The following is a 17,874-nucleotide window of genomic DNA, read 5'->3' on the forward strand; positions in this document are numbered from 1 at the left end:
TTTGATATTAACCTCTCTCCGGAGAAGAATGCTAGTTCTCTATGGCCCCTCTCCCTCGACGTCTGCAATCCCTTGGCTTTCTCCAGCTCATATGTGATTTCGCAGGTGGTTCGCAGCGGGAAGCTCTGCATCGAAGTCAACCCAGACTCCAAAATAGCATTCATCTCGGAGAGTCTTTGCATTGGTTGTGGTATCTGTCCCAAGAAGTGCCCATTCGACGCGATTACCATCATCAACCTGCCCACCAACCTCGAGACCCAGGTTACCCACCGCTATTCGGCGAATAGCTTCAAGCTCCATCGGTTGCCTACGCCAAGGCCCGGTCAGGTCCTAGGTCTTGTCGGGACCAACGGTATCGGGAAGAGCACAGCATTGAAGATTCTCAGCGGCAAGCTCAAGCCTAACCTGGGCAGGTACGACAACCCGCCCGATTGGGAAGATGTCATCAAATACTTTAGGGGATCTGAGTTGCAGAGTTAGTCGGCGCCTCCATCTCCCTGGTGTACGGCCTTGTCTGGATCGCAGCTGACACGCCGCGCAGACTACTTCACCAAGATTCTAGAAGACGACCTGAAGGCTGTCGTTAAGCCTCAGTACGTGGATCAACTCCCCCGAGCTGTCAAGACACCCAATAAGTCTGTCAAATTCCTGCTCGAGCACAGGGCAGCCAAAGACAACATGGATGAGGCGCTCGACACCCTGGAGCTTCGTCATATTCTCGACCGTGACGTCAACCTTCTATCGGGTGGAGAGCTGCAGAGGTTTGCCATCGGCACAGTTTGTGTCCAGAAAGCGGACGTCTATATGTTCGACGAGCCATCGTCGTATCTTGACGTCAAGCAGCGTTTGTCTGCGGCTCGTATGATCCGCTCTCTCCTGAGTCCGGAGAATTACGTCATCGTTGTCGAACATGACTTGTCTGTTCTCGACTACCTTTCCGACTATATTTGCGTTCTTTACGGCAAACCCGCCGTCTACGGCGTGGTGACTCTCCCCCACTCGGTTCGCGAAGGCATCAACATCTTCCTCGATGGTCATATCCCTACCGAGAATCTTCGGTTCCGTGAGGAATCTCTAACCTTCCGTATCTCCGAGGGTGCCGACGATTTCCAGGCTGATAAGGCGAGGGCCTTCGCCTACCCCAAGATGGAGAAGGCTCTAGGTAACTTCAAACTCCGCATCGATGGCGGAGATTTTACCGATTCAGAGATTATAGTTATGATGGGTGAGAACGGCACTGGGAAGACGACTTTCTGTAGGCTTCTAGCCGGCGCGCTCAAGCCCGATAGCGCCAACAAAGTCCCTGAAATGAGGATCAGCCTGAAGCCCCAGACCATCACTCCCAAATTTGAGGGCACCGTCCGTCAATTATTCTTCAAGCGAATCAAGCAGGCCTTCCTCTCTCCGCAATTCCAAACAGATGTTGTTAAACCGCTCAAGTTGGACGATTTTATCGATCAGGAGGTCAAAAACTTGTCAGGCGGTGAACTGCAGCGTGTGGCTATCGTCATGGCCCTCGGCTTACCAGCTGATATCTATCTGATCGATGAGCCGTCGGCTTACTTAGACTCGGAGCAACGTATTATTGCTGCGCGTGTCATCAAGCGTTTTATCATGCATGCCAAGAAGACGGCGTTCATCGTAGAACACGATTTCATCATGGCTACATACCTGGCTGACCGTGTCATTGTCTTCGACGGAAAGCCGGGTATCGATGCCCACGCGAACAAGCCCGAGTCTCTCCTCACCGGCTGCAACAGCTTCTTGAAGAACTTGGACGTCACCTTCCGACGAGACCCGACGAACTACAGGCCCCGTATTAACAAGCTCAACAGTCAGTTAGACCAAGAACAGAAACTGAGCGGAAATTACGTGAGTTTTACCCATGATTTCTCTCTAGCCAGCGGCTTCCGTTACTAATGAGTGTTTAGTTTTTCTTGGAGGAAGACAGCTCCTGAACCGGGCACCCCACGTGATAAGGGTCGTAACGACGTCCCTGAGGGTTATCAACGCGCCCCGCTAGCACCGGACACTGAGGTCCTAAGCGCGCAAACGCCTTACTCCTCTCGAAAGGGAGGCGGGAGCCCCCGCGAATCGTCCGGCGTCGACGCGGATGGCGGGGAGGACAGCGAAGAGCCAGACGATTAGCCGCGGCGACGGCAGTCTATCCCCTGTTTACCCCCGGTCTTGCGGATCCCGGAACCTTGCAAAGAGAATGCGGATTTCAAGGTGTCGCGTCGCCGCTGAAGATCGAGGGGTGGATGGGCCAAGTGGGTGACTGCCGTCCTTACCGTCGTCCAGCGACAGCAGGACGTACGTCGTTGGTACGTATAGCTTTGCAGCAAGGCCGTAGAGAGTAGGAGATTCGGCTCGAAGTAGCTAGGTAGCTAGCCCGCGGTTCTCCCCTGGCATTGTTGCGCGAGGGCGACGGCAGCATTATATCGTGGACGCATTTGTCAGAACCTACGCCATGTTTACAATCGCGAACGAGATGCAGTCTAGACCTCGACCTTCAATGCGTAACTAGGTACACAATCAATATTAGGCAGAGAGGCGGGCCAATTGACCATAAGTCCACACGTGTTCGAGCAGCGAGGTCACTATTAGGTTACCAAAACGTGTATTTATCTAGGTACCTATCCATTAACCATGATCCTTCTTTTATACTTGTTTCAGTTTCCTATCTTTTCCCCCCTCCTTTCCATCGGGACGCTATATATAGAGATGATACACACCGTGTTGAAAAGCCTTCTTTTCTTTCCTTAGGAAGACGTCAAGCGTCGGAGCTCCTCGGCGAAAGAGCTGAACGCTCGAGCAAACTCTTCTTTGTCTTTTCCAACAACCTTCTGCGGTCCTGCGACTGCTGTGAGAGAGCTCCTGGTGCGTGAGGAAAAGGAGCCAAAAAGAAAGGAAGAAAAAAAAAAGGGGGATGATGACAAATTCGGTGTCTTCAGCAAAAACATACAGGGGATGAATGATGACGGTTTCCTTTCCGGTGGTTGTCGCTGTCGGCTGGAGGAAGTGGATTGGGGAGGAGGAGGACCGTTGTCTTCGGAGGGCGAACGAGACGTATAGCAATATGGATCTGAGCTGCTACCAAGCCGTGCCGAGTCATCTAGCTCCATGATGAACGTAGTCGGAGGTTGACGCACATACTTTGCAATATTGCAGCAGCTCCATGGTTGGAGATAAAAACGATTCATGTACGGCCTACGGCCCTACACCGTGATGACCGGTCGGAAGAGGCCACCCCATCTCCAGCTAAGATAGAGGCTCTTAGTGGACGATCTTGTATGGTTTGGGAAGAAGCCAACGGCGAGAATAGAGAAACACGGTCCTCCGGTTGAGAAGACAATCTGCTGCGCGAACCGTGGGGCGAGAGGAATATGAATAGGAATGCTGCGTAGGCTAGTTGGGTTGCTAGTCTTCTTCGATCTCACCCTCTTCGCTTCCTGAATGAACACCAGGATCCTCCTTGGGAGGTGGTTGAACTACTGGTGGTGTCCTAGTTCTGTGACGAGTCTCACGATGGGGGGAACGCTCACGCGGTGTTCTCTCTCTTCTCAATCTCTGTAGCTTTTGTTAATGATGTGCATCGATTGACGGACATGAAAAAAAAAACTCCTACCTTCGAGTCTCTAGAGTCACGGCGTTCTAGATCGTCGTCGTCGTCCGCCCTGCGGCGGCGAGACGAGGTCGGGCGCTCGTCACCGTAAGGCAGCTCCTCAACTGGGGCCCTTTCAACGCGACGTCGGTACATCCGTTCACGTTCCTCCTCGCGGTCTCGTCTCTCCCGCTCATAATGGCTCGGCGCTTCATCACGCCGAGATCGAGGCGGAAAATCCCTTTCCCCGCGATCTCGATCCCGATCCCGATCCCGCTCGCGATCCCGTTCACGATCCCGCTCACGATCCCGCTCGCGGACGTCGCGGTCTCGATACGTGTCCGACGGACGACGGTCAGACAGCAAACTCTCAGCCATACTCGACTTACGGTAATTTTTCTCGCGCTCGGCAATAGCCTTCCGGCGATCGGCTTCGTATGCATCCGGTTCTGGGCTACGACTATGGCGCGAGGGCCGGGCTCGTTCACTGCGGTGAGATCGGTCTGCTCTGTCTTTATCTCGATACGTACCACGATCAGGAGATCGATCACGACGTTTATGACGATCTCTATCTTCCTCCTCTCGGTCACGTACTCGTCGCAAGACTTTCTCAAACGCGCCACGACGGGCGTCCTCAGATTTAACGGCCTGGAATTCCGCTGCACGAGCAAGACGGGGTCGAACTTTCTCCCAGGTATCCTCAGCAGCAACAGGTGGATCCATATGCTTGATGAAAGAACGAAGGTCGTCGATGGCTCTCCTCTGCTGGCGCTCGGAGTGCCTGTCCTCATCGGACCGTTTTGACTTCTTCTCCTGAAGCTTCTCAAGATGTCAGCACCTGTTATCACCGAAAGATAACTAGCGCGTTAGACATACCCGTTCAAAGATCAGCGTTAATATATCACCGTCAATGTTAGCAGTGCGTCGATCACTCTTCAACGCAGTAGAAAACTCCTCAAAGGTAGTCTTGGGGGTGAACTCAAATCGGTTATCCTACGACGCAAATTAGCCAGCCAGCTCGCGCAGCCAGGATGGGCCTGACTGGAGAGAGAACTTACGTCCATGACATCAAGTACGTCGTTCCTGGTCGTGCGTAGGGCGCGCTCCTCTTCTTCGACGATATCCCAGAACAAATCAAGGGGGCTCGACCCGGCTTGGCCGCAAATAGATTTAAATCGGTCGTCATTCTCGAGCAAGGGATAGACCTGGCTCCATCTCGCGCCTGCCTTGATTTTGCCGGCCCTCCGGAGCTCCTGGAGCAAGTCGATATAGGCATCTCGGCGCTTCCGCTCGACACGAAGCTTCTTATTTCTCTGGTTCTGCCGTGTCTCATTGAAACTCCGTTCCAAGGACTTGATATGATTTTGGAAAGCGGTGAGAATATCAAAGTTAGTGAGGGCCTTGTATTTATCATCATTCTGGAAAGGGGCGGTTGCTTTAAGGACGTTTTGAGCTTCAGACCAACGTGTATAGGGCTCGAGATTCAGCTTTGGCAGGAGGTCGATGAGGCCATCCATAGCGCTCTTCCGGAGGCTGGCCTGGCTTTCAACGTGGACTTTTTTGAGTTCCGCCACGTAGTCCTCGAAAAGCTGACGTCGCTCCTCCTCGTCACTGGTGGAACGGAAAATGGTCTCGCCCTCCATAATGGGGCGAGCCGTCTTCCAACGCGTGTAATGCTTGATCTCGGGGTGACTCTTGAGCATAGTAGCAAAATCAGCACGCAGCTTTGTCAGCCTGTCCTTTGCGCGTTCCTTGTCTTGGATGATCATGTCTTGGCAATACTTCTCAAAGGCAGCCTTCCTATCCTTGGGGTCCTTGATGGCGCGATATTGGGGATCCTTGATCGTAACTCGCATAGTCTGCTCCCAAGTCCAGTCGGGCTGGACGCCGCTGCGGCGCAGCAGCTTCGTGAAAGCGGCCTCCGCCTCCTCGGGCGTCGCATATTCAGGCTCGTTGTTCGCAGGGACGAAGGCTTGGGCACGGAGGTCACTTCCGTGTGTCAGTTGACGCGATTCTGGTAGGCTCTCTCGATGGTCACGGTGGTGATCATAGCCCGGACCGGGATACGCGCCACCAGAGGTAAAAGGTGCAGCAGCCGAACTGTCCCAAGTTAGTAACAATGATGGAGAAGGCGCTGGGATGCAGGTCCTTACGCGGGCGTGGTGGGCGTCGCTTCATGACCCAATGCTGTCCTGTATACCTCGGGCATCTCCCAGGAGCTTTGCTTCGTTTCGGTATTATACCAATACTTGCGGCCACCTTCGGCGGTGTACTCTTTCCAAGGTTGGTTCGCGAGAGCGCGCTACGGCTATCAGTTAGCTCGCGGCGACACGACGATCAATGGCCAGGCATAACAAACCTCAGCAGGCGTCATCAGCTCCTCCGGCTTGGTCCACTGCGTCGCTTTCGTGATGGCATGGTGGTAATACACGCGCCCATCGGGGCTCTTGTATTCCTGCCAAGGATTTAGCTGGCCATAGTGGCCGTTGACTCCGTTCATCGTCACGAAAGCTCTACGTGCGTGGACTTGGCGGGATGTATACAGGGAGATTCTGGGCTAGCGGAAAATACGTTCGCCGGTAAAGAGTCGATGGAATACAAAGGGGAGGACGATGATTCCGACACGAAGCCTTCCTGGGTACCCTTCAGGGGCTAGTTGTTGACGGAGGGTGTGGACGAAGGTAGGTATGCGAAGATGAGGTTCAGTAGGCGGAATGGATGGAGGATAGAGCTGCGAATCGAAAATTTAATGGATAGGATGGCACCAATTGGTAGGCAGGTACCTACAGGTACTGTGTCGATACTTAGATACCTTCTTGTTCATAGTAGATTTATAGGAAGAAGGTACTGTGTAGAGGTACCCAAAGTAGTAAGTAGAGGTATATACCATATACATGCATACTAACCTAGATTAGGAGGTATGTTGCCTATTGCAATATGCGAATCTATGGCGTGACTAAGCAACTGCTCTTCGCCTACCTGAAGGAGAGGGGCCTAGCCAGTAGCCCGAATTCTCTCTTTCCTATTCCTATTCCCAATCCCATCCCCTCGTGAACCTAGTTACAGTACCTGTCGACTTCCCACCTCCCGGTACCCGCTACCTAATGTACCATACCAAAGCGACAGGCTCCGAGAGAGAGAGCGAGAGCGAGAGAGATGCCCGTTGACTCCAAAATACGACGCCTAACTACGATAGATTAACGTGACTATGGTCTGCTTGTAATAGAGGCGTATGCGGAGAATGTCTGATCCATCGATTTACACCAGCTCCCCCCCGGGGCTCGACTTCGACGATTCAAGCCTCAGCTATTTCATACCCCTTGCTACTACATTTCGCATCGAAGAGGCGTTCGAAAATGACCTCAAGGAACACCGAGAGCCGTTCGCCTCAGTAGAGCGGCGGGAGCCTCTCTTCTTTGGTAAGTAATTACAACACTCTCCAGGAAGCCCATTTCTCACCGTGCTCATTATTAGACCCCAGATGAATCCGTCGATGTCTACTTCGTTCTCCAATGCCCCAATGCCGAGGAGGATAGTCTAGGTGCCTCTCTTCGGAGTCTAGTCATATCTCTCGAAGCGCACATCGTCAACGGCGGCGCACTGGATCGCGATGGCCAACCCGCTTCTGAACTTGTTTATACCGGTGCCGTAGACGACATGAATCATCCCACCATACTGTTCGGCTCTTCACGCGGCCCCGCCTGGAATGGTGGAGGCGATAGTAATGGCGACGGCAGTGGCGACGGCAGTGGCGAAGGAGAAGGGCAACAGGAAGGCAAAGGGGAGGGCCAAGAGACGTACAGGCATTTTGCCGTTGCTGTCTGGAAACTCCCGGTCTTTCTCGGCCGGCCTAGGATGAGACTTCAAAGCCCCTCAGTCGTCTTCACTGCCACGGCGGGTTTAAAATCGGCTGACTCGTCTCAACTTGACGAGCCTCGGGACGGTTACCTACCGAGTGGTATAGCATCGGGGCTCAATCTTCTGGAGTCCTTTGGAAGCGACCCTGCTATGAACGGGATCAAGCCTCAGTTATCCGCCCTACGGGTCTCCCGTGTCGTGCCAGCTACGCAGCGGGTGAAGGACGCCCTTCAGTCGATCAAGTCGTTGTCCAAATTATCTCAACATATATATCCCACCGCGCACTCACGCATACGCTTTACGCATCTCAACGACTCCCCATCGGCGGCGACGATTCTCGCGATACTCGAGGTCGACTTCACCCCCTTCTTCGACTGTGAGATCGTACTCGACAAGATATCGCTCTCGGTCGCGGACGCCCTGGTAGAGGATCTGACAGGCCAGGCCGGGATGCCACTCCCAGTTTCTTGCGTCGCGCACGACCACGTCACATTCTTGTACCGCATCTCTGCAAACGAAGCCAACGTGACATCAAGAAATGTCGTGCGCGACCTCGGTATTGTAATCTCTGCAACAGCTCTCGTACGCCTGGGAACCTGTCAGCCTCATTTGAATATGGCGTGGACTACTTCGGTCGACTTCACCGCGCCGGTCAACCCTGGTTACGGCACAACTTTGCAACCTATCAAGCGCTCCCACCGCCCTAGCCAACTCTCTATCGGGGGCGAGAGCACGACATCTCTAACGGCGCCATCCGTTGCCCGACCGGATTCGTTACCCTTGCTCGAAGCTGCGACGTCGCGAACCGAGGTTGCCGCACCCGATGTAGGCATTACCATGACTTTTACCGCCCCGCCCCCGAGCCAGAAGATCTATGCGGGGGACGAATTCGTCTGGAGTGTATTTGTCGTTAATCGGTCCCTGGTATCGTCGACGACCCCGAGGAAGCTAGCGATAGTGGTCATTCCGAAGCGGCGGCGCAACGAATCACGAGTTAACCGACCCCCCTCAATTTCGAGATTGCCAGAAGCTCTCCATGGTCAGTCCCAGGCGCCGAAGACGTCGAGGGACCGGAACGTGGCAGACGCGGTTCTCGACGAGAACGTCGTCCACGCGATGCAACATAGCAGCATCGTCGACAGCGCGGAAGTCGTGTGTCTCAGCGCGGACGTGAGAGTTGGTCCGCTCGCGCCCGGGGCGTGTCATGTTGTCGAGCTTAAGTTCTTGGCCCTCAAAGTGGGGATTGCAAATGTGGAGGCGGTCCGGGTTATCGACCTCGCCAACAACGAACACGTCGATATCAGGGAGTTGCCGACCGTCGTCATCCAGGAAAAAGCCATAGCTGTGGCCTAGCCCTGTACCGTCCCATGGCCATGCTATGTACTCTCTCTAGATGCCTGGATATTCATACAGGGTATCTGAATATGTTGCCAGATACTCTATAATCAACGCGTGACACCCGACGTGGCGGCGACGAACCACGTTAGCTTTAGCGCCGAGCCAGATGCTCGCTGATTTCCCGTAGTCCTAACACCAGTCAAGCGAGCGAGGTTCTCGAACCTCCTTTATGAGGTCACAACGGGCCTCTCTCTCGCATATATAGGTTTCAGACTACACTATTCGTGCTAGCTCTCTACTATACAACGGTTGTGGCGGAAAAAGTCTCAGGTCCAAGCACACGCACAGAAATAACGAGAGAAGGAGAGGAGAGCACTCGCACGCTGCAAATGCTAGGCAGTTGGTCGTTCACCCATTAGACGCCGCGACATCGTGCCCAACGAAGAGTGTTCTGCCGAGGTGCTCGCGGCTACACGACGTCGGGTTGTTAGGTAGGTAGGTACCTAGGTAGGCAATGAATGATGGAGAGTGTGAGCCAATGCTCGAGTCCCTGGAAAAACCGACCTGCAAAGTTGGGAAGACAAAAGAGTAGGCGACCCGGCGAATATTTCGAGGGCACACGACCAACCTGGTACATTTTCGTTCGAGACTTAAATAGGAGCCAACTCAAAATCGCACTATGCGAGGCCCCCCTCGTCTCCTCGTCAAGTATGTATACGTGTAGTAGACAAGCCCTGGCTTGGTAGCGAGCCCACGCCTAACGCTCAGCCGCTCACTCCCTGTCGCCCGGGGGGATCTTCCGAGGGCTGATCGGGAAACACGCGACAGAGTGTGTAGCCGTAAGGGGGAGGGGATAAGCACAATGTAAATTTCCCCATCATAAGAGACAAGAAGCCCTGGGTGATGGCGTGTTTCCGAGTCAGCTAGCGGTGGCGATCTTGCGGGCTTGGAAACTCAGGCTTCGGTGCCTTAGAGACTTGCGGCGGCCTTCGAGGCGAGACGGCGCTAGCTTGCCGTCATTGTCGAGAAGTCTTCATCCGTCAGCATATGCTGAACGCCCGAGATATGCTCCGGAGCCTGGGCCGCGTCTTTGGATTGTAGCATGGTAGGTAGAGGGTGATGATGATACCTGACATTACCCCTACATGTGTGTGCAGGTGTGTGTTTGTAAGATACACTCAGGCACCATAGATCCTGGTTGCATAATGTAATCCCATCCGAGGGATAGTGATAAAACGTGAGGCCTTATCTAATTACCTACGGAGTTTTCTTATCTATGCTTATACAATAAAAACGTAGGCAACGGAGAAGCGCAGAGCATAGCGAAGTGTTTCGACGTATATCAACTAATGTTGCCCGCAATGGGCTTCCCTTCTACTCTGGCGCGAGAGCAATGCAAATGCTAGGTAGGTGCACAGGTAAACCCGCCTATGCGATACGAGTGCTACTAAGCAACGGCATGGATGGCGTGTGGCGGAGAATTCTCATCGCACCCCAAACTCCAGGCGTCGCGTGTCCGCGTGTTCGCCGGGCGAGCGGGCCTATTGAACGTCCGCGCCGGCCCGCTGGTCGATGTTTTCACGATCTGAGCTTATCGTTTGCGAAGCATACAACGCCGGTCCCGCTTGTTCCAAGAATAGACGGACAGCTCTATACAGCCAAGCAAGGTATCGTGGCGAGAAGCCTACCAGACCGGACACCGTCACGATAAGACGGTCTCGATAGACGGCTACCCGCGTCCAGTCAACGCGGAATGGGCCAGAAGTGCGAAATCAGTAGGTAGGTATACCCAGTAAATACTAGCAACTAAGGACTCGCGACATACCCACTCACTTCGTCGCACTCCAGCTAAGCCCCCCCTCACCACACGCGCGCCCAGATGATCGGCTACGCTAAGACGAGTGGAACTCGGCAGAGAGTAGAAGACGGAGTACCTACCTACCCACACGTTAAGCAGCCCTACGCAAAGCGACTAGATAAATACTCGCTCTAGGACACGAACACCATATCCTATGTGTATCTGGGTACATACCTGAGGAGCCACAGCCAGGCATATCCATGTTTCTCGTCGCGTGCCCAGTCCATCGTATTGGGTAGCAGGCTCTACCCTAATCCTCTCTAGTGGGACGCGGAACGCGGATTGCCTTCGGGACGCCTCTTGCGACGCCGCCGGTCTTCTTCTCTTCCGTTGGTGGGGCCAGCACGCCAACCAGGCAGGAGGGCTGAGATCTAGCCAGGAGACGCCCGTCCCCCCCAGGAAGAGCCCGTTCGCGAACATGCCCCTACATAGGCAAGCCCTTCCGCGGTCGAATGCGCACAGGCCGAGGAACGAGATACTGGCCCCGGATTTTGAAGACGATTCGCTAGGGGTAGCCCAGGAAGTCTCTCGACCTTACACCAGTCCTAACTAGCTTCGTTAATCGGATGCTTGCTCCCCTCTCAGCCTCCACCGAAGAAGAGAGGGGGGGGGGGGTGTTACACCAGACCTAGCCCTCACTGGTGTCGATGGGCTTCCAGCGGGCGGTCGCTAGAAGCAGCCAGAGGTTGGGAGGATTGGTTGCGAAGGGCTTCGACCGCTGGGGAGTATGGGCGGTATGTATCGCGCGAGAGATGATACGGACGGGGGGAAGGCCTAGTCGATTGGCAGCAAAGGGGCCATAACACAGACATAGGAAGTGCACATTGGGCGCAACTCGTAGGTACGTGGTGGAAGAGAAGACCGGCAGACCCAATAGTATGTCCAGGGGCGCCGTTCAGGCACATGCGAATAATCGGCCCACGGATTACCGTCAGCCTGGATCACACCAGGTTGCCACCCGGAGTCTCTTCGTGGCTTAGTATAACCTACTACGACTTGTAGCTGTGCAAGACTAGTAGAGCTGTGGCGTGACGAGTTGGTTAGTGTCGATGGGCCTGCCCTAGTTCCCATCTACGCTTCCAAAGTTCGGCGGCGTGACGGCCGGGTTCCTCGTGGCCTAATGATACGCATTCATATATAGACCACGCGCCCCTCTCGGTTGATCTTGTCCTGGCTTGCCCCGGATCTCGATCTTATTGTCGTCTCGTTGGCCCAAACCTTATGCCAGACCTGGCCTCGTTCCCGAGGTCACCACCGACAAAATGGCAGAAGGGCAGTATTATACCCTAGGGCCGATGATGAACGCCGTCAACTGGACGTTGACAGCGTTGGCAGGGATAATTCTTACCCTGCGGGTATATTGCAAGTTCAGTCGTCATCGGGGATTGTGGTGGGACGATCACATTCTAATATTCGCTTGGGTGAGTTGAGAAACAAACACGGCCCCTAACCTCCCCTCCCTCCTCCTCCTCCTTTCTATCTCAATATGTGTCTGACGTGCTATAGCTGTGCCTCGTTATCGCCGTCAGTTTCATCACCGCCTCGATAAAGTTAGGCTTCGCGAGCATGGCCGGGCCTCAGACGCCAGCAGACGCACTCCGGCTCCAGATTCACGGGGTGGTGCAGAATGTCTTCTTCGCGCTCGCCGCCGTGCTGAGCAAGACCTCGTTCGGAGTCACGCTGTTGAGAATCACGGAGGGTCTGGTGAAGCAGCTTATCCTATTTCTAACCGTTACGATGAACCTGGCCGTTTTCCTCTACATCATATTCGCCTTCTTGAAGTGCGAGCCGGAAGTGTATTCGTGGATTAAGGGGCCCGGCTGTTGGAGCACCATGACATACATCCGCTATGGCATCTTCGCTGGAGGTAAGATAGGCTCAAGCTACGGGATCCGTGTCTCCTGGGTCATCGTCATCGTCGGGTCTGCTAACCCCTCACCCACAGCGTACTCGGCTTTTGTAGACTTCTCTTTTGCCATCATCCCTTGGTTCTTGATCATGCACCTTCGGATGAGAACGAAAGAGAAGCTCGGCGTTGCGATCGCGATGAGTTGCGGTATAATGTATGAACCGACCACCCCTTGCCCATTCGGGAACTGTTCACTTACCAACACCTATTACGCAGTGCTGGGATAACCGCCATTTTGAGATGTGTATACTTGCCCCTCCTCGCGGTCGGGACGTTCTCGAGTAAGTGCTTCATCATCCTTAAGTCATTGGGTGGGCTGACCTCCTATTAAGCCAGAGGAACGACGTTGGTTATATGGTACGCGGCCGAGCCGTCGGTTACGATTATCGCGGCGTCGATCCCGGTCTTGCGCGCCCTCATCAAAGGGATATCGTCATCCGTCGACCGCCACCACCTTAGTAACAGTAAATCCGGATTGAAGAGCCAGACGCAAAGCCGCACGAAGAGTACTCCCAAGGGACTGTGTCCGAGCAGCGTCGTGACCAAGATCGGTCCTCGAAAAGACAAGCACGATCCCCACGACGATGCGGGCAGCGACAAGAGCATACTCGATGCCGTGCGCGAGCCAGCCAACGTTGAGCCCGGTAGGATACTGCAGACTCAGGAAGTTCGGCTCAGCTACCACGAGCGGAGTGACAATGAGAGCGAGCAGTGGTATGAGATGGAATGCATGGGCAGGAGTCCGGCTTGATCGATAACGGCGTATACCCTAGCGATGGAGAAGACCTTCAAGTGTTCGTTTAAGAATAGAAAGGTGTTTCCTTTTTAATGAGGCTCATATGACGACTGGAATGACACATACTCTCCAATTTTGTGACGGTCAAAGGGATACAGGCTCGATTCAGTGGATGGCCGCAGTCGGTGAATTGCCCATAAATAGCGGCACCGGGACGAAGCATTGGGAAGTTCACACAGGCGGTTATTTCTATCGAGAGAACTCATGATCAGGCACTTCGATACCTCACACTCATCGCAGAGTCGGACTCTGTTTACCCTCGACAGACAACTACTCGAACCGCCTACCGGCCCGTATTTTGCCTCGTATACCTCCCAGCCTATTACCATGATGAAAAGCCTTCTCGTAGAGGAAGCCATATGGGTCAAATAGGGAGTTGTAAGCTTCTGTACCTACTTCCCTCCAGCATCATACGGATAAGGCATATCTAATATACTATACAATAGGCACACAGTATAGATGTATAATAATACGAAACTAGCTAGCTAGTTTATAACGAAGAGTATATTTAAGGATGATGAGTCGAGGCACGAAGGCGGCATCTCTGCATTGGCAAATATATGAATACACTTCCAGCTTGCGACTCTCGTCAACTTCGGCCGGTTTCGCGCCGGGGCACACAATATGATCCTGAGAGGCAGGTCGGCACCTCTTATAGGCAATGCCACTTGCACCTCTCAAGTGATTGCGGTGCGACGGAGAGATACCGCTCGAGCATCTTTCGAACTGTCAACTCTTAATAACTCGCCCATGTTGGCACCGCGTCGAATAAACACATTACCAACTATTACGGGCACCCATTCCTTATCCATGGATTCGCGTATCCTGTTTCCCTTTGACACCAGCTGGTAGACGAAGTCAGCTAGCTGCGCGGTATTGCCGGCTGGCTGCGAGGTGGCTAGAGGTTCCACGGCAGCGGATGCTCGTGATGGCGAGCCGAACGTAAGACTACTTGGCGTACGGAGTCGAGCTGGCGTTCTCGCTCTCAACACCAAAGGGGGATCTGTTATCCCATAAAGCGACGAGGTTCAGCAACCGGGTTAACATGATAGGATTCAACTCCGGTGTCCTCGTCAACCTAGCCATAACTCTGGATCGACCAGGTAGATTTTCATCTGAACTTGCCCTCCCTCAATAGCGGAGGCAGCAACATGCATCATGTTCTTGTCATCTTTAGCTGAGAGTCCACCCGAAACTAAGTATTGTGTAAATAAGAGCTCTCGCGTGTCAACTCGTGGATCCTAGAAGAGGCATGATAGTGCAGGCTGAGGATTGATCGCCAAGGGCTGGATGGCGGTGACGAGGGCATAATGTAGGTATGGCCGATACCCATCTGCCGATATTGGCGATGCCTACAAAGCCCGGAACCGTCCGAGCAGTCCGCAGGATGCGGCCAGCATCGCCAATATATACTTATATATTACATTGACAGCTACCAATATTTATACCATACTAAGATCTCTTCTATAAGGTACTTTGTCCGGTTTTCTCACGATGCTCGAGCTCGTCCTGGTTGGATCTTGTCGTAGCATGCACGACTAATAGCTAATTATACCTTGACGTAAAATAAGCCGTTTTGACGTAGCTTTCCACTGGCGAGGCCAGCCTGGCGCACGCGGACGTCACATAGCGACCTGGCTGGTAGGTAGTCATCAACTGGACTTGGCAGAAAGCCACTTAACGCTTACAATGATGGACGGATAGGCTGGATGGGCTTACAGGACGCGTACCCTGTGACACATGAATAACGTATGTGGTAGCCGAACTCCGAAGATCGCCTGCGACCCATCGCCTCATACCGCCCGCCGGTTATGACTAGCTGGTGCCGATTCTCCCAGACTAGAGACGAGAAGGAATCGGAGACGCCCTCCTTAGTCGCGGGACCGGCACATTTGCAAGCCCATAATAGAGAAAATGATGCGGTGCGCCAAGCCGAGTAAGGGCAAGTTAAGTAGAAGGAGAAGCCGATGCTAAGATATACCTGGACAGATTCACAGTTCTACTGGGCAAGGCGGCCTTCTACTGCGGCGGTTAAGGAGAAGAAGCGCCCGAGACATGTGAGGGATGGCTGAGCACAGACGGGATCTACAACAACTACATAATACGTACATCCATGTAAGCCATGTCATCACCGTGAGCCCGGCTGGACGGCTCTTTGGTCATCCTGGGCGAGGAAGAAGCCGAAAGGAAACTCGACGGATTGGCCAACCGAGTTTTTAGGTAGATGGCCCGGATAGTCCGGAATCGCTTAGCGCAGCCGATCTGCTTAGATCTGTGGACTTTTAGTTGACGTGGAATGGGGTGTAAGCAGGCAATACCGCGCGAGAGAGAAGCTGGCTTGAGGGGGGGGGAGTATCCGCAGAGGCGGGTCTGGAACGGCATCGTCGGAAGAGAGAATATCGTTGGTCTTGCGCAGATCTGTGACGTGGAGACAAAAGGAAGAAAGAAGGAAACCCGCCCAGCTATAAGTAGAATGACACAAAGACGGAGCTCCCCTTGGCCGCCGAAGCCTTTGATCACCTGCTATTGTCGCCCGGTCCTCGCATCAACCGGTAACCACAAAGGGCCTCCTCACCTCCACCATGATGCCGGATCGCTCGTGGCCCTGGCTCGGCTTATAATAAGATAGTAACTTCATCTTCTCCCCTTCTCGATAGCATTACGCCATAGGATCCATCAAGAGCCACCAGGTACAATTCGAATAAACAACCTGAACTACTTAGCATAGACAGTAGAGCCATACCAAACCAGCCCCGCACAACCATGAACGACTTCACCAGGACCCTCGTCGTCGGGCTCGTCGTGAGCGTCGTCTCCGTCGCCGCGCTCTTCGGCCTGATATACTTCGCCGCCACGAACTGGACGAGGCTGCTGCGCCGCCGCGACGGGCCGGACCGCTGGCCGACGCCGTCGAGCGAGAAGCCCGCCTGGCCGGACGCCACCGACAGCACATTCTCGTCGTCAACCCCCTCGCCGCGAGCGTCCGGGATGAGCACCGTGCCTATGGTTAATGGCAAGCCCAAGGGACCGAACCACCCCGGCGAGCCGGTGACGCCGCCGCCGATGGCGAGAGCGAGATCGTAGAGGAAAAGCAGGCAGGACCGTGAAGGAGCCGGGATCCTTCAAACGACGCCCCTATCCTCTCTAGCTACTGCGACGCGCATATATGAGTTGCCGCTATGGACAGCTTCACTCACACACATACACCTGTATATAGGTGTATACCGGCATTTGCATTTTTAGAGGTAGAGATATCCCACGGGATGGAGGTATCCATCTACCCGGTTTAGCTCGGCGTTGGGGAGTCACTCTTCAGGACGAAGGACATCAACACATACATGGTATATATACCCCCGAATTTGGATTGGAGAAAATCACCATTATTGCCCGTGCCACCATACCACGCATCCTAGGCCCTTCGACGACGACGATACCCTAACAGCGCAACAGTTCGAAGCGCGGCTGCCTCTCGCCCTCACGCCTGCGCCTTCGCCTACACCACGGCTCCCGCCCCTCCGCCGGGCATCGGCTCGCTCGAGAGACCAACCACCCTAGACATAGATAAACCTCAGCCGACAGCCCCCCCCCCGAACCCACTCGGCCATCCGCCGTGCCTCCGCCGTCTCAGCGCAGCTCTCCGGGACCCGTCGGCGCCGCACTCCCTTCCGCACCGCCTTCCGCACCGCCAACCACCACCGCCGCCTCCGCCGCCGTCGCCGCGGGGCCGAAGCACGGCGACCCCGTAGGGCCGAGATACAGCTCGGAAGCGACAGCGAGCCTGGCGGCGACGGGGGCGGCGACGAGGGGCTGGCAGGCGGCGGCGATGGCGGCGACGTCGGGGGCGCGGGCGGCGCGGTAGGCGGCCCAGGCGGCCTCGACAGCGGCCGCGGCGGGCACCAGCGCCGGGGGCAGCGCGGCGGACATGGCGGCGCACTTCTCGTCCGGGCGCTCGCGCGCCGGCGCCGTCGCCCAGTGCGCCGGCGTCCACGTCGCCAGGAACGCCGCCAGCTCGCCCGCCGGCCGCGGCCGCGCCCCGCTGATCCGCACCCACGCCAGGTAGCACGAGTCGTCGTCCACCAGGGCCGCGAGGTCTAAGGGGACGTGCGCCTCGGCTGCTGCTGCTGCTGCTGCTGGTGCTGCTGCCGTCGGCGTTGCGTCTGCGTCCGCGTCCGCCGCGGCGGGAGAGAGGCTCGCCAGGAGGAGCACGGTTAAGGCGCTGCGGAGATGCATCGCGCTGTGTTCGCGCGAGGAGATCGACGAGGGAATAGTAGGCAGACAGAGAGGACTGACGCAGATACCGAGGCGAGAGGCGGAATGGGACAACAGGGGGAATTGGTAGAGAGAGTAGTTCCAACCGACTTGAATATGTCTATATCCCGCTGCGGCTTCGCCGTTGGTCGAGCTGTGCCGTGAAATGCGTGACGAGTAGTTGACTGAAGATGCCCGGGACACGTTCAGGTAGGCGGGAGCAAACAGCAGAGGCGGGAATACCTACATGCCTACACAGTAAC

At 54.9% G+C, this 17,874-nt stretch overlaps 6 protein-coding genes across 6 annotated transcripts; 4 read left to right on the forward strand and 2 right to left on the reverse strand.

The window, feature by feature from the left end:
• The first annotated feature begins 553 nt into the window (after positions 1-553).
• Positions 554-2,596, forward strand: GGS23DRAFT_412951 (P-loop containing nucleoside triphosphate hydrolase protein). The gene is made up of 3 exons (XM_051513689.1): positions 554-1,162; positions 1,217-1,872; positions 1,932-2,596. Exons 1-3 carry the CDS (start codon positions 679-681, stop codon positions 1,956-1,958), a joined length of 1,167 nt encoding a protein of 388 aa, XP_051373883.1. The 5' UTR covers positions 554-678; the 3' UTR covers positions 1,959-2,596.
• Positions 2,597-3,420: 824 nt separating this feature from the next.
• GGS23DRAFT_603815 (uncharacterized protein) lies at positions 3,421-6,104 on the reverse strand (the record flags this gene model as incomplete). The annotated part of the gene is made up of 6 exons (XM_051519520.1): positions 3,421-3,570; positions 3,629-4,423; positions 4,481-4,597; positions 4,663-5,704; positions 5,758-5,906; positions 5,964-6,104. The coding sequence occupies 6 exons, from the start codon at positions 6,102-6,104 to the stop codon at positions 3,421-3,423; spliced, it is 2,394 nt and encodes a 797-aa protein (XP_051373884.1).
• Positions 6,105-6,845: 741 nt separating this feature from the next.
• Positions 6,846-8,815, forward strand: GGS23DRAFT_594721 (TRAPP trafficking subunit Trs65-domain-containing protein; the record flags this gene model as incomplete). The annotated part of the gene is made up of 2 exons (XM_051518208.1): positions 6,846-7,023; positions 7,086-8,815. The coding sequence occupies 2 exons, from the start codon at positions 6,846-6,848 to the stop codon at positions 8,813-8,815; spliced, it is 1,908 nt and encodes a 635-aa protein (XP_051373885.1).
• A 3,010-nt stretch (positions 8,816-11,825) lies between these two features.
• On the forward strand, positions 11,826-13,355 carry GGS23DRAFT_412999 (uncharacterized protein). Its single transcript, XM_051513690.1, has 5 exons — positions 11,826-12,079; positions 12,165-12,525; positions 12,604-12,721; positions 12,784-12,848; positions 12,900-13,355. The coding sequence occupies exons 1-5, from the start codon at positions 11,921-11,923 to the stop codon at positions 13,316-13,318; spliced, it is 1,122 nt and encodes a 373-aa protein (XP_051373886.1). The 5' UTR covers positions 11,826-11,920; the 3' UTR covers positions 13,319-13,355.
• A 2,451-nt stretch (positions 13,356-15,806) lies between these two features.
• On the forward strand, positions 15,807-16,626 carry GGS23DRAFT_413087 (uncharacterized protein). The gene has a single exon (XM_051513691.1). It carries the CDS (start codon positions 16,127-16,129, stop codon positions 16,445-16,447), a length of 321 nt encoding a protein of 106 aa, XP_051373887.1. The 5' UTR covers positions 15,807-16,126; the 3' UTR covers positions 16,448-16,626.
• GGS23DRAFT_618161 (uncharacterized protein) lies at positions 16,616-17,698 on the reverse strand (the record flags this gene model as incomplete). Its single annotated transcript, XM_051520917.1, has 1 exon — positions 16,616-17,698. A coding segment is annotated over one exon (711 nt), but the record flags the coding sequence as incomplete, so codon positions are not given.
• Between the last annotated feature and the right edge of the window lie 176 nt (positions 17,699-17,874).

Source organism: Durotheca rogersii (genome assembly GCF_024521655.1).
Source record: "Durotheca rogersii strain YMJ 92031201 chromosome Unknown GGS23scaffold_5, whole genome shotgun sequence".
Taxonomy (NCBI): Eukaryota; Fungi; Ascomycota; class Sordariomycetes; order Xylariales; family Xylariaceae; genus Durotheca; species Durotheca rogersii.

Coding starts and splice junctions, on each gene's coding strand:
- GGS23DRAFT_412951 (XM_051513689.1), top strand. CDS start 679: ATGGATGAGGCGCTCGACACCCTGGAGCTTCGTCATATTCTCGACCGT. Junction 1,163..1,216: donor CAAGATGGAGAAGGCTCTAG/GTAACTTCAAAC, acceptor CAGAGATTATAG/TTATGATGGGTGAGAACGGC. Junction 1,873..1,931: donor AGAAACTGAGCGGAAATTAC/GTGAGTTTTACC, acceptor ATGAGTGTTTAG/TTTTTCTTGGAGGAAGACAG.
- GGS23DRAFT_412999 (XM_051513690.1), top strand. CDS start 11,921: ATGGCAGAAGGGCAGTATTATACCCTAGGGCCGATGATGAACGCCGTC. Junction 12,080..12,164: donor ACATTCTAATATTCGCTTGG/GTGAGTTGAGAA, acceptor GACGTGCTATAG/CTGTGCCTCGTTATCGCCGT. Junction 12,849..12,899: donor CGCGGTCGGGACGTTCTCGA/GTAAGTGCTTCA, acceptor CCTCCTATTAAG/CCAGAGGAACGACGTTGGTT.
- GGS23DRAFT_413087 (XM_051513691.1), top strand. CDS start 16,127: ATGAACGACTTCACCAGGACCCTCGTCGTCGGGCTCGTCGTGAGCGTC.